This window comes from Myotis daubentonii, chromosome 6 (genome assembly GCF_963259705.1).
Source record: "Myotis daubentonii chromosome 6, mMyoDau2.1, whole genome shotgun sequence".
Lineage (NCBI taxonomy): Eukaryota > Metazoa > Chordata > Mammalia > Chiroptera > Vespertilionidae > Myotis > Myotis daubentonii.
In genome coordinates, this window is record NC_081845.1 from 10,702,052 (window position 1) to 10,716,213 (window position 14,162).

The 14,162-nt window shown below is 41.8% G+C and overlaps 1 protein-coding gene across 2 annotated transcripts in view; it reads right to left on the bottom strand.

The window, feature by feature from the left end:
* Positions 1-14,162, bottom strand: part of UST (uronyl 2-sulfotransferase) — a 264,853-nt gene that overhangs the window by 50,107 nt on the left and 200,584 nt on the right. For both annotated transcript variants that reach the window (XM_059700100.1, XM_059700101.1), the window contains exons 6-7: positions 2,703-2,800; positions 1,095-1,252 (exon numbers count right to left, since the gene is read on the bottom strand). In XM_059700100.1, coding sequence (XP_059556083.1) covers positions 1,095-1,252; positions 2,703-2,800 — 256 coding nt within the window. The remainder of the gene's footprint in view (positions 1-1,094; positions 1,253-2,702; positions 2,801-14,162) is intronic.

The window sequence follows — 14,162 nt, forward strand, 5'->3', positions numbered from 1 at the left end:
TTTCCCAAACCGACTATTTAGGGTTTACTATGCATCTGGTTTTTCAAACCACATTTCCTGTTGAGGAGACACAGGCAGGCACCACTTGAGGTTGTTGGTCATGTCCCTGCCTCTGGGTACATGGGGATTTATCTCTGGATGAGAGAGCTGGGAGACTGAGGTGGCGTCCCCAGCCATCTTCCTCCAGCGCAACACTGGGTGTGGGAGGGCACCTTATGGAACAGAATCCAGGGCTCCTCCAGGCAAAGACCAGTTTACCTGGGCATGGATACCTGCCAACGACCCAGGTGTGGTGTGAGGCCCCTGCCTGGCTGTGGAATTTGAGGCAGTGGGCTCTATTTGAAGAGCCTTTTGGCTGCTCCTCACTTCTCCAAGGCAGAAGGCTGCCTCGCATTTCAGATGACAGAACGAAACAATAAACAGATGAGTGAGTAAATATGCAAGGCCTAGGAGAATAGGAAGGAAACACACAATCTCATTTGTCTTTCCTCTCAGGATAAAATAACAATGACAAAAGCGAATGGATTTCTGAAAGTAATTGTATTTATCGTGATACTGCGGGCAACCTTCGTAATTGCTTTGCTGCATCCTCTTTCTTGCTTCTATTTGGAAACCCCTGCACTCACCAGGATAAAATCATAATTGTATTTTCAATTTGCTGCTCTATCTATTCTATTTGTCAGGATTTTGTTCGCCACAGTGCTTTTGTCAACTGGAAATAGAGCCAGAGATACTTCATTGCACGATGGTTCCTTCACCACTTCATGTTTCCATCAATGGAGCCCAGACATGCAAAACCTACGCATGAGTTCAACCCAGCAACACGCTCATCAGCAACAAGGCTGATGGACACAGTGCCAGTTTCACGTTCCAAAGGCAGGAAAAATGGAACCATCAGCCTTTAAAACATGGCGACTTTATGTTTGGACCTGAGGCTCAAGGTTTGGGCATTCGTATCTGATGGCTCTAACCTTGCTTTGCGAGCCAGGGGGACTTACCTTCCTTAACAAAAGAGATGACTTCACTCCTGTATTTCCAGAGTCCTTTTCAAGGTGACTAATGCTAGAAACAGGGAAGCACGTGCTTACAGTTACCTGGGTCTTTGTAGATACTGAGCACACCCTTGAAGTAATGAGGTAAAAATCTTTCCAGTAACAGCAGCACATCTTCCAGCTCTTCGAGGATCCCCACAAGCAGGAAGTTTTCATTCACGTTAAGTTTTGCTCTTTCCAGGGCCCACTCACCAGGCTCCCTTTATGGACAGAACAATCATTTTTAAATCAGAGATTCATTCTGGAGATGCAGCAACAACATGCTGAAAGTGTATCTCTTTACCCACCGCCCTCATTTGCATAAGTTCACATCCCATTTTTTCAAGGACCAGCCCTGATATAGGCACCTCCAGCAGCTTGCCCTGCTCCTTCTGGCCGGCACCCTTGCCCTTGCCCCCAACACCTTCTCACTGCTAACCCTCTCACCAGTGTGTAACACCTAGCTCAGGGCCTTGAACTTTGTTGGAAGAAGGCTACAGACACATGGAGTTAGGTCCTAGCCCTAATAAACATTGACCAAGGAGTGATTTGAATAGCTTTTTATTATGAGGACTAAACAGAACCAATAAGATAAAGATAGAAGTGTTGAAATGTGAAATTCATTGACATAGTATTTCTGTAGGACTCAGAATAGGGGTCGGGTCATGTCTGCTAATCATCTTATATTTTTTTTAAAGTTCAAGACTGTTTTTTGAAATTATAGGAGGACCCCCCCTACCCCCCCATCTCATTTATAGAGCAGATCTCATAGAACACTGACACTTCTAGCCCAGGAATTCTGACCATGAACAAACTTTTGTGTTATGGTCCACTCAACACCACAGCAATACACATAACAATGAAGTAGTAATCATGTGGCAGCAACAAGTACAGTGACTGAGCTGTGACTTGGAACCAGCTCTCTGCCCCTGATCTCTTCAGGAACACAGTGACCTTCTAATTCATGTCTCTCTGGGGAAAAGTGCTGCTCCTGATAACAGGGTTTATTTTCCATCAAGCAAAGATGGTATTCATTGCCACCACTATTTCTTCTCCAGGCTGCACATTTGTCCAGCACAATGAATGGCAACTGTAACTAGAACAGAAGCACCTTTGAGATGGTTACAAAGGCCTGCTCCAGCCCCCAGAGACCGTGATGAGATAAGGGTTTCTAACAAGTACCCTGGGAATGCTGATGCAGGACGTGGGCCCTTAGATCTGAGTAAGTCCCTCTCTAAAGAGGACAATCACTAGAAAGCACGTTCCTCTCTTTCTACCAAGTATGTCTCATGAGAGATACTATCAAAGTATGGGTGTGAGCATGTTTCAGACCCAATTAGACATGCCACACAGGCCAGGACAGCTGTGGACGGGGTGCAGTCACTGTGGAGGAGCAGGCTGGTGCTCACCACTGGTCCTTACTATCTCGTGGCTCTGTAGCAACAGCTGCTTAACACACAGTCTAAAAAAAGACTTTGGTTGGCATTTCAGTGGGGTTGTCCCAAGGCCTCTGTCAGAACCTGTTAATTTTTTTTATTTGCAGGACTTTCAGAGTCTCAAATGAGATCTTCAAAGATTAACAGTCCATATTAACTGAATTCCAGGAGTTTGAGAGACAAGAGATTGTACCCCTGTTCTCCCCATGAGCATGCCAGGAGCTTTCGTCTTTACCTGCATCTGGGATGCTGTCCACAGAAGTACGGGATAATGTAAAATAGCCTGGGGTTGGAACACTCGGGATAGTTTTCGAGAATACACTCATTGATATCCTAGAAGAGAAAACACCGCAGTGAGATTCTGTGGCCTCGGCAAGTGCCTTGTCAAACGCCACACACTGTAAGAAAAACTGATGCGTAATTACTTGAACAAGACTACCAGTAAGATGTCGAGAACTCGTAAATTTCATGAGAATGCTTTCTTTCCCCTCACACCATTCTGTCCCACTGGTCAGGTACACACCCGGTCAGAGCCCTTCAGAGAGTGTTGTTCTGGTGAGGAAACAGCATCTCCGCATTTCCCATAGGCCGGAAGTCTTAGCTCTCTCACAAGCATCTAGCCTTTGTGGCTTATTGTGGCCCCAGCAGTTACCGGCCAACTGGTAGGTATACAGTTGACACTTAACACATATTTGTGGAATGAATTCAGCATGACTTAATTCTTAATTCATTAGTCAGAGGTCCCTGTACAGCAGCCCCATAGAAATGTCTTTCCCTCTGTATCCATATGTCCAACAAGTCATTATTAAGTCCTCCAATAGTCACATAAAGGGTCTGTCCACCTTGGGGTGGCTGTAGATCACTTCTAATGTATGTTAGAAAGTGACAGGATGTTTGTATACTCACATTGTCTCACTTTTAAGGGCAACAATTATGATGTCCAGATTTTCTATTTCTCTTCCATGAGGTCAATTAAATATGTGTCTGAGAGCATTACAAGAGCTTACCATGGCTTAAAGGGGTGAATAGAAGGGCTAAGCAACAACTTCTATCAAGGCAGGTTACACTGATACCTAGATCAGACACTGGTTCTTAGGTTAAGTCTAAGGAGAAAAGATAGCCCAATTTACAAACACACCAACAGCTATGGATGTTTTTCCATAGACAATACTGTCAAGGAAAACTAAGAGAGGATGTAACTCACAAATATGGTCACATAGTTGATGGAGTTTATCAGTCACTTGAAGCCACTATATCTGATATGATGGGGGTAGGTGGTCATTACCAATTTTTTATGTAAGTTGGAAATAAGAAAAATATAAATTAAACTTTTTTTTTACAATAATCTCCTTTTCCCCACTCACGCCTCTTTGGTTTATATATTGATTCATTAAATGCCACAATTACACTAACAAATTCACTGGAACAAAGAGACCCAGCAAGAAACACACTCGAAGCATTTGAGTCTCCCATGGAAAGCAGAGGAGCACAGTTCGCACACAGGAACATACGCTGCTTCTCGACTGATGTCCTGATAAACCCACAGTAAGTTGAAAATATCGTAAGTCGAAATGCATGCAGCCCAGCTGGTGTGGCTCAGCGGTCGAGCATTGACCCATGCACCCAGAAGAGGGCGCCAGTTTGATTCCTGGTCAGTGCACATGCCTGGGTTGCAGGCTTAAACCCTAGTGGGGACCATGAAGGAGGCAGCCAATGGATGTTTCTCTCTCATTGATGTTTCTCTCTCTCTCCCTCCTTCTCTCTAAAAATCAATAAGAAATCTTTAAAAGATGCATGCAATACACCGAACCTGCAAGCACCATCGCTTAGGCTGCTTACCTTACATATGCTCAGAGACTTACATTAGCTGCAGTTGGACAAAGTCATCTCACTGCCACTGCCCAGAATCACAAGAGAGTATCATATACGGTGTATCACTAGCCCGGGAAGAGATCAAAATTCAAAATTCAAAGTATGGTTCCTATTGAATGCCTCATTGTGTGGCTTAGAGCTGGCGGGAGCTGGCAGAGGACATCCTCTGGCTGAGGTGGGGGTGGGGAGGGCTGAGGAGCTGCAGGGGCCTAAGGAGACCAGTTCCCTATTGGGATCCACAAATAACCTCACAAGGTCAATTTATGGGAAGACACAAATTCCTAGTTTAAGAAGCTCCGTTAACAATTCTTTTCTTAGAACAAGGCATGTCCCAGGGGATTTGAGAGCTTTCCAATTGAGCCCATTAGGCTGATGAATGGTGTTGCCCACAACTATTCTGTGCTATAGGAGGACATAAATAAAAGATGACTCAGGTGTAAGATCAAGTGGAAGCTGTAAAGATCCACACATTTGTCTGCCTCAAGCTTAGCCACTCAAGTACGAGGGGTAGCAGGAAAGTGCTCCTGGCCACCCACACAGTCCATTCTTACTGGAACCTCGACCATCAGCGAGTGACACGTTCAGCGTCCTGGGAAACTGAATGGGACAAGTGTCTACACAGCTGCTCTTACAGGGTTCTGCTCTGGCAGGCACCGTCCGGTCCCCCTCCCCCCTTCCGTTTCCCTGGTGTTAAGGGTTTTATCTTTGGCATAAGGCTTCGCTATGCTGTGTTGTTTTACAATCACCTTTCTATATTCCAGTTCTCTTAGTACTTACACAGAGAGTGTTCCATATATGCAGCTGATTCTGACTGTAGGGTCCATAGGGCCCAGGAAGTCTGGTCTCTCTAACTGGATCCTGCAGTTAAAGAGCATCTTATGGAAAAAAATATATTTAAGAAAACAGTTTTCCTTTTCTCCTTCCTAGGGTCCAGATTGTTGAGAGTTCTTCTCTTCTCTCTAGCTTACCCTTTAAGAAAAATAGGGGCTACTTTGGTTAAAAGGGGAAGAGTAGGTTTCTCATGTGTTCAATAGTGTCAAATGCTGTGTAGGATGTATATTCTAAATGTCAAAAAAAATCTTTAAAAATACATGGCATCTCTTATTAAGATGAAATTTAATTTATTGTAATTTTGGTCTCTAGTGTCAATTTCTCAGCTACTGTAGTTTTCATTATCTGTTGTGAATAAATAAAGCTCTTTGGGCTGCTAAAAAGCTGGGGTATCATACCAACATGGCTTTCAGGAAGGCGCACTGCTCTGCCCCTCCCCCCGGCCCCCCACCCCCCACCGGTGGGGTGCCGGGCAGGTTTCCCGAATTTAGCTCTCTGGCCTTTCTGAAAGCCACACCTGCTGGGCCAATGCTGTTCCAGGCTTTGGGGTGGGAAGGGCTGCCAAGTATGCAGAATTTTGCCAGATTGTGTGGTTATTTTATTAGGTGGATAAATGTCTACAGATTCTAGTGTAAAAACACTGAGCCCAGCCCAGTTTTGTGAAAACATTAGCAAAGGTAAAAGTGGAATACATTATCAGTCACTAGGTCTCATAATTATAGTTTTTTTGGCTAATCATCATGTTCCTTCCTTCTACATGTGATGTCTGGAACATTAGCACAAAGAATGTCTGTCTGTAAGCAGAGGTTAGCTCCAGTGGAAGTTACTTAAGAAACCATTGGATACACTAAATTTTATACAAGTGGGACATTTTCTGAGAGTCTATCTTGACAAAAAGTTTGGGGCATAAATTTTTATACAATCCTCAATTATGAGGACTGTATTCAGTGATTAGTTGAAGGAATAGTGAGGAAAAAGAGGTCAAGTAGGGTCATTTCTTTAATGCTATTGGTCAGAAAAAAAATACAAGATAGAACTTTCACCTGGGATTCTAATTTTAAATTTTTGACTAGAATTTTCTTGCATAGTTTACATCTGTGATGCCACATATGATCTAGTGTAATTTCATTTCAGAGATTCTTAATTTGAGTAGTGCCGGGGTCCAACCCCAGCGGGTCCAGGGGTCCCCAAAGGTGCGGACGGAGTCGGTGAAGAAGGAATGACACGGAGACAGCATTCAGTTGATCAGCAGCCTAGCCAGGATCTCTAGCCCGGATCTCCAGCCAAGTTCTGGTCTCGATCTCCAGAGAGGTTCTGCTTAGGCTCTCCAGAGAGGTTCTATCCAGGTACTCCAGCCAGGTCCAGTCACCAGGTTCTAGTCAGGTTCTCTTGTCATGTTCTATAGTCAGGTTCAGTCCAGGATCTTTTGCCATGTTCTCTCCAGTGAAGTTCTTCTGTCTCCAGGCTCCATGTAGGTTCTGTCTTCTGAATTCTCTTCTAAGCTCTGTCTCTTTCTGTCTTGTTACATCTGTATTTATACCAGTTGATTCAATCCCATCAATCTCTATTCCAAAGGTTAGGGTGTTTCTTATCTCCATTCCAGGGAGTAAAGATTATGTAGCTTAAGCATGATTGTTCGTAGTTAAAATGATTAATTACCCGCCTGGCACTTAGTTAAGGGGTTTTATTCCCTCCCTAACTTCAGGGGAAAATCCCTACCTGGGGAAACAACCTTTCTCAGAGGTGACCTTGGTTAAAACACATAGTGCCAAGAAGGTGAGCAAACATATTAAGAAAAGTATGCCATATATGCCAGGTCCCTTGAAACAGCAAGCATGGACCGGCTCCCGGCAGAGTAGCTCAAAATCGGTTGCTCATTATGTTCAAACAATTCAAGCTAAAGTCTTCAACAAACCAAAGCCAAGTTTCTTTAATTATATTATGAATTGAGGCATCTACTATATACAAGGTCTCATGGTAAGCACTAGGTCCCAAGTATCTGACAAATAATTGCATCTATCTTCCTTTATTTGTAGTTTATAATATGCAATCTTACTAACATTTATATAAAATATCTTCTTGGTAGCTGGTTCCCTTTATTTGTATGTGGTTTCTGTTTTTATTAATGTTTTTGCCTTATATTAAAATATGAGAGTGAGAAAGAATCTCCTACTCAAAATGAGCCTACAGGCCAAACATTGTAAGCACATAAAAAATAAAATCTAATACCAAGAAAGATAGGCAGCAAAATCTACTGTTGGAACATTAATTCATTCCAGTTGGCTTTAAGGAACAACCTGACAAAGACTTTAAAATAAGTATGTCTAGGATGTTGAAAAGATAAAAGAATGAATAACTTCCTTTCAAAAAAAGGACACGAAATTATGAAATAAAAACATGAAACAAGAACATGAGGATATTAAAAAAGAATTATAAATCTTAAAAAATGAAAAATATGGTCATCAAAATAAAAATTTAAGAAATAAATAGATTTAAAGAGAAAATTTGTGAATTAGAAAGTAGTCATGAAAAACTGACCAAAAATGTAATTTAGAGAGATTAGATAGATGATAGGTAGAGAGACAGAGCAGTAAAGGGATATGGAAAAAGAGATTGTGAAGTTCCAACAGTCAGTAGGAGTTCCTGAAAAAGAGAACAGTGAACTGGTAAGGAAGAAATATTTAAGTGAATATTCTAAAAACAGTATGTGATTCTTTAGGCTAAAAGTGTGCTATGAGTACTGAACAAAATAAACAAAGTTAAATTTATACCCAAGTCCTTTCAAGTGAAACTGCAGGATACCAAGGGAAAGGAAGAAAAGGAGATGACCAATGAAGGAACCACAATTAGGCTGATAACAGATTTCTTTCCCCTCCCTTCCTCCCTCCCTCCCTCCTTCTGTTCTTCCCTAGTGGTTTTGTGGTTACTACCATCTGGACTCATGGCATTAAGTGCAGAACCAGTTCTTATTTGTAGTTCTTATCCTGTGGGAACAATGAGACTATTACAGATCTGGTTACCAAGCAGCAAGAATCTCATTCACTTCCTACTTGAGGCTGTGGCTTTCCAGATTCTCCAGGTCCACAGACTCTGATAAAGCCATATTTTCCACTGAGAGGTCAGAAATCGTTTTGTTCAGCGTCCTTTGCTTGGCCCTTAAAGCACTGAGCCTGGTTCTGGCCTCCACATCGACAGAGAGCACTTTTAGTCCCTTCGCCTTGCAGGAAGGAGCCTGGCTGCCACTGCCCAGTCCTGAGCCAGAACCCAGCTGGCCTGCGACTTTTCCACTGCGCATCATCCTGGTACTGCTCCAGGCATGGGGATGCTCTTCTTATTTTTTAACCTGGTGAATCCTTTGTATTTCCTGTGTTAATATTTTATCTATCATTGCTATGTGAAATCACTACCCCATGTTAACATGGTCCTGTGTGGGCTCTTGATGCTTTTATCCTACAGGAAGGTCTATCGGAAGAAATACTGAGTGCAGAGGTATGGATAACGGGTATAGGGAATGCACCTTGCTAAGTTGAAGGAAAGAAGCTCAGGATAATGTCAAGTCTGTGCAAAGCAAGGTAAATGCTTGTTAAAATTGATCATTTCTGCCTCACGAGTATGTCAGAGAGCACAGGGCCAATGCACAGTTTAAGCCAGACATCAAAAGGGTGATTCCTAAGAATTTTTACAAACCTTGCAAGACATTAATATATTGTAGTAGTGACTTTATTATATTGGTTTGTTTTGAATCTGTTCATCGATACAAGTATGTTGCCAAAAGTTTCAGTGTTTGAAGTACGCCGTGAATACAAAAATGGCATCATCTTTGCTTCGCATATTCTTCATGTGTATTACACAGACTCTCAATTTCTGCAAGAAAAGCTTCCTGTGTCCTCTCTGTTTTATGGTACCCACCCAGGGTCAGGCAGGTGCTCTCTGATAGCTCATAAAAGTAGCCTTTGAAGATGATGAAATTTTCATTTGAACTGCACTTTGCCAATGTCTAGCACATCACCATGGGAATTGGATAAAAGCTTTCAGAAGAGGGTACTGTTTTGCAGTAAACAACATTATAAAAAATTCACCAGCAGAGCAAAATCAGAGATGCAAGCACTGATAAATTTTATTCAAAAAGCACTTAAATGATAGTGTAGATAAAAATATGTCATTACGGATACTTAATTTTAGCAGACATCTGCACAACGGAAATGTCATTAAACGACCTATAAACTACTGCCTGCTAGCAAAGGTGCATTCCAGATGTGGGCTCCACTTAGAGGATAAATGACTTTGGGATTTGGGGATTCTAGGCCCAGAAAACACCATGTGGCTGGACCTCTGCCACTAGCAGCTCTGCTGTGAGCCCAGAGACCGCTGTCTTGGTTGACCAGGGACAGAGCAGCCTCCTGAGACTAAACCTCTTCGGCCCGGTGCATTCAGCCCGATGCAGAGATGGCAGCAGCCTTTGCAGAGGGGGTTATGCTGACAATATTCGGAAGCATAAGCCCATGGGATGACTGTCCTTATAACATGGCTAATACTGAGATGCTGACTGTACCCTTAAAATAAGAAGGTCAGGTTTATGGAGAGGCCCACCCCCCTTCCTTCCTACCTAGTCACATAGAAAATGGACCATTCTATGGGCTTTCTGTGGATGTGGCGAGGTGGTATCACTTGAATGAATTGCCAGTGGATCCTATGGGGCCTACAATTGACCATTCTAAATCTTAATATAACCATGGAAATGCATTTTGACTTGTGATTGCTCTCTAGGTGACACTAGAAGGAAAAGATGATGGTATAAGTTAGACCAGCGATCAGAAGGACCAGTGGAGATTTTACTTAAAAGCTGAATTATGAAGGAGAAAGAAATGAATCATTACCTCGAAGCTGTTCATTTCACCAGCTAAAGGAATCCCAGGAGGTAGGCTGGATCTCAACACTGTCTAGTGTTTCCTGGAGGCAGGACTGAGCCAAAAAAAAAAAACCAGGCTCAAACAGATCTTCGCAACCAACGCGAACCTTTGTGCGCGTAAGAATGGCAAGAATTCCTGGGAAACCAAGTATTTCCTTTAAGGGTATTATACCATAAAAATTATTTATGACCCCTTTGGGCCACACAAGTTTCTAAAAGCCACAGAAACTGCTTAGTCTCAAAGAATTTTGATGATTTTGCCTTCACAGCTGAAGAGGTTCAGAGTTCCTTTTCCTTTCTTTCAAGTCCAATAGTCTAATTGTTTTGGCTTAAGAGGCCAAAGTAAACCACAAAAGTCACACTTTCAGCTTCTGGTTATCCAGGGTATAAACAGCATGTTTGTGGATTTGTTTAGGCTCACAGCCTCTTTTCTCTGCGGCTTCATATTCCCAACTCAGAAAGTCATCAGGGATTCACAATAGATTTAATAAAGAGAAGTTGAAACTAAATAGTCAGAATAATTATTTTAGGTTCACTGGGAATTTCAGTTTCTTAAACTGACTAAGACTTGTCTTGGTGATGGAGATTTACTGGATCATTCTCTCTTTTATGGATATTTGAAATTTTCCATAACGTATAGTAAAAAGCAGACCAAAAAATTCAAGAAACTCTGAGTCTAGTTGTGTTCCCACCACATGCCTCAATTTTTTTCTGCCTTCTTTTTACCTGGGCCTTTTTTAATGTAGTTCATTTGTTAATTCATTCATTCAAATTTGATCTTTCATTGCTTTAAGGCTTCTTAGACTTTTATCCAGGGGGGTAGGAGGTCCCTATGAAGTCTTAGACTTTCACTTTTATAATGTTCCAGCTGAAGTTGGTCTAGAGTCCTCATTTCTGACCTTGTCATGAGCTCTGCTTCTTGGATTCTTTCTGCTCTAGAATGAAATACAACAACATCGAATGCAAGGGGAGGATGGGACCCTACAAAATCAAGCACTTTATTATGCTGGTTACTGAGATCTCTCTCAGAGCTTCCTGATAGGCTGTTCTCTCATATTTTCATTATGTACATCTGTGTTTAAGGGTACAACCAACATAAAACCAAATTCCTATCCTTTAAGGGTTGTTTTATAATAGTTTTTCTTTTATTACCTTTTCCTTTCTCTTACTCATGTTCTCTCCCTTTTTAAAATTTATCAGCTGCCCACGGATCAGACCAAATCTCTATAAATAATAAAAAAATCCAAATCACTATAAAACTTCCCACATATATAAGTATAGTATTTATTGAAATAAGGAACTATTAAAACAGTTTGCCAGATCATGTCTTTTGAATCTATAAAACTGAGAATGAAAGGCAAAGAAAAGCAAATACTTTGTAAACTCAAATTAAAATGGATGAGTGTCACACCAATAATGAAGAGGTCAATTCCAAAGACTGGGTGTATAAATCTGTTTATCATTTAGACACACATGTGAAAGAATCTGGTGAAAAATGAATCAAACATATTTGGGAGGGAGGCTATTTCTCTCTCTCTCTCTCTCTCTCTCTCTCTCTCTCTCTCTCTCTCACCATGAACAATTTATTAAGCTGCATCAACGATGCTAAGTTAGGGGGTTAGGACCAATTCTTCGTAATGATGAGTATAAACACTGTCAACACTCAAGGGGTAACAACCAATAAATATAACAAGTTCTGGAGTAGTTCTTCAACCCTGCCCTAACTGGGCTCCCAATGCATGCTGGGCACTGTGTTATCTGGTCCCTGACCGGTTCCCTAGGAGTTCACGTTCAAGAGCAGAGGTAGCCAGCACCACTGCCCACAGAGCCTGTCAGGGAACCTGAGTGCATGAATGGGGCCCTGTGCCGCATGCACTGCCAGAGTGGAGAAGCCTGGAGCAAACTGGAAAGCACATTTCCTGTCTCTGGGCCGGTGCTACTCAGCTAAAGCCAATCACTGCCACGCCGAATGTGTGCCAGGGTTGCCCCATTTTCAAGAGAAGCTGGAAATGTGGAGTTCCGTGTGAAATCTCTGAATTTGTAAATGTTAGTACCAAAACAAAACAAAAACTGTGAGTGAGACATCTGAGATTTTACTGCCTATATCTTCTAGGATTTTTATGGTTTCACGACTTACGTTTAAGTGTTTTATCCATTTTGAGTTTATTCTTGTGTATGGTGTAAGTTGGTGTTCTAGTTTCATTTTTTTGCATGTACCTGTCCAATTTTCCCAGCACCACTTATTGAATAGACTGTCTTTACTCTCCTGTATGTTCTTGCCTCCTTTGACAAATATTAATTGACCATAGAGGTGTGGGTTGATTTCTAGGCTCTCTGTTCTTTTCCATTGATCTATATGACTGTTTTTATGCCAGCACCAATGATATATCTGGCAAGGAGTTGATTTCCAAAATATACAAAGAACTTATACAATTCAACACCAGGAAGACAAATAATCCAATTTTAAAAATGGGCAAAAGGCAGGAATAGACACATTTCCAAAGAGGACATACAGATGGCCAATAGACATTATGAAAAGATACTCAATGTCACTAATCATCAGAGAAATACAAATTAAAACCATAATGAAATATCACCTCACACCTGTCAGAATGGCTACCATCAGTAAACCAACAAACAAGTACTGATGCGGATGTAGAGAAAAGGGAACCCTTGTGCACTGCTGGTATGGAATGCCAATTGGTGTAACCACTGTGGAAAAACAGTATGGAGTTTCCTCCAAAAATTAAAAATGAAATTGCCTTCTGATCCAGCAATCCCACTTCTGAGAATATATCCAAAGAATCCCAAAACACCAATCAGAAAGAATATATGCACCCCTATGTTCATAGCAGTGTTGTTTGTGATAGCTAAGATCTGGAAACAGCCCAAGTGCCCATCAGTGGATGAGTAGGTAAAAAAGCTGTGGTGCATTTACACCATGGAATACTATGCAGCTAACTTCTGTGACAGCATGGATAGACCTAGAGATTATTATGCTAAGCAAAATAAGCCAGTCAGAGAAATACAAATACCGTATGATCTCACTTATATGTAGAATCTAATGAACAAAATAAACTGATGAACAAAATAGAACCAGAAACATGGATATATGATACAGCCTGACAGATAGATGTTAGAGGAGGGGAGGGTGAGGGGGACAGGGGTAAGAAGTGAAGAGAATAGCCAATGAATATATGTGCTTAGCCCATGGACACAGACAACAATGTGGTGAGGGCCAGAGGGAGGGGAGGGTGGGACCTGAGTGGAGTCGGGCAAAGGTGGGGGGGGGAGTGATGGGGGACATCTATAGTAATGTTAACAATAAAAATAAAATATAATTTAAAAAATTGTGAAACATAACATGTCTGCCGGTCAAATATATGACCCACCGTTTTTCAGTTCGTGCTCCACTGTCTTTAGACACAGCCATTTCAAATTTGGGTAGCCCCTGAAGAAATACATTATTTGCTGTCCTATGTGTCTGACAAGAATAATGTTGGCAGATAAAGAACAAGTGGGATTTGTAATGAGGCTGGATCATATAAGAGTTAACTGTGGGACAGAGAAGAAAACACTGGAACTGGCATCAGATGACCTGGGTTTGAGTCTTGTTCTCTTATTAACCTGTTGGATTGTGATGAGCAAGATACTTCACCATTTTGAGCATTAAATTCCTCATCTATAAAATAAGGATAGTAATACCCCTTTCACAGGATGACTGCAGTAATTAAAGAAAATATATTTGAAAAAGCTGCATAAACTACCAAGAGAACTGCAGGAGTGATTGGGTGGTTTGGATTTTGAACGTGTTGATTAAGGGCTCTGAAGGATTCAGCCCCATTGGATACAATGGTCATGGCAATGCAAGGGCTTGATGGTTCAACTCACCCCTGCAGGAAAGCATCGTGCTGGTGGGGACAGGAAGGAGAGCTGTGGCTCAGAGGGAGCATGGTTTCCTTCATGAGAAAACTTACGAGGCCCAAAAAGCCCACAATGAAATCCTTGACTAACGAAGTGATGAGTATCCACCTGGCAAATTATTTGTGGCAAATTTCAAATCCCAGGCTGGCTTCCTACTTT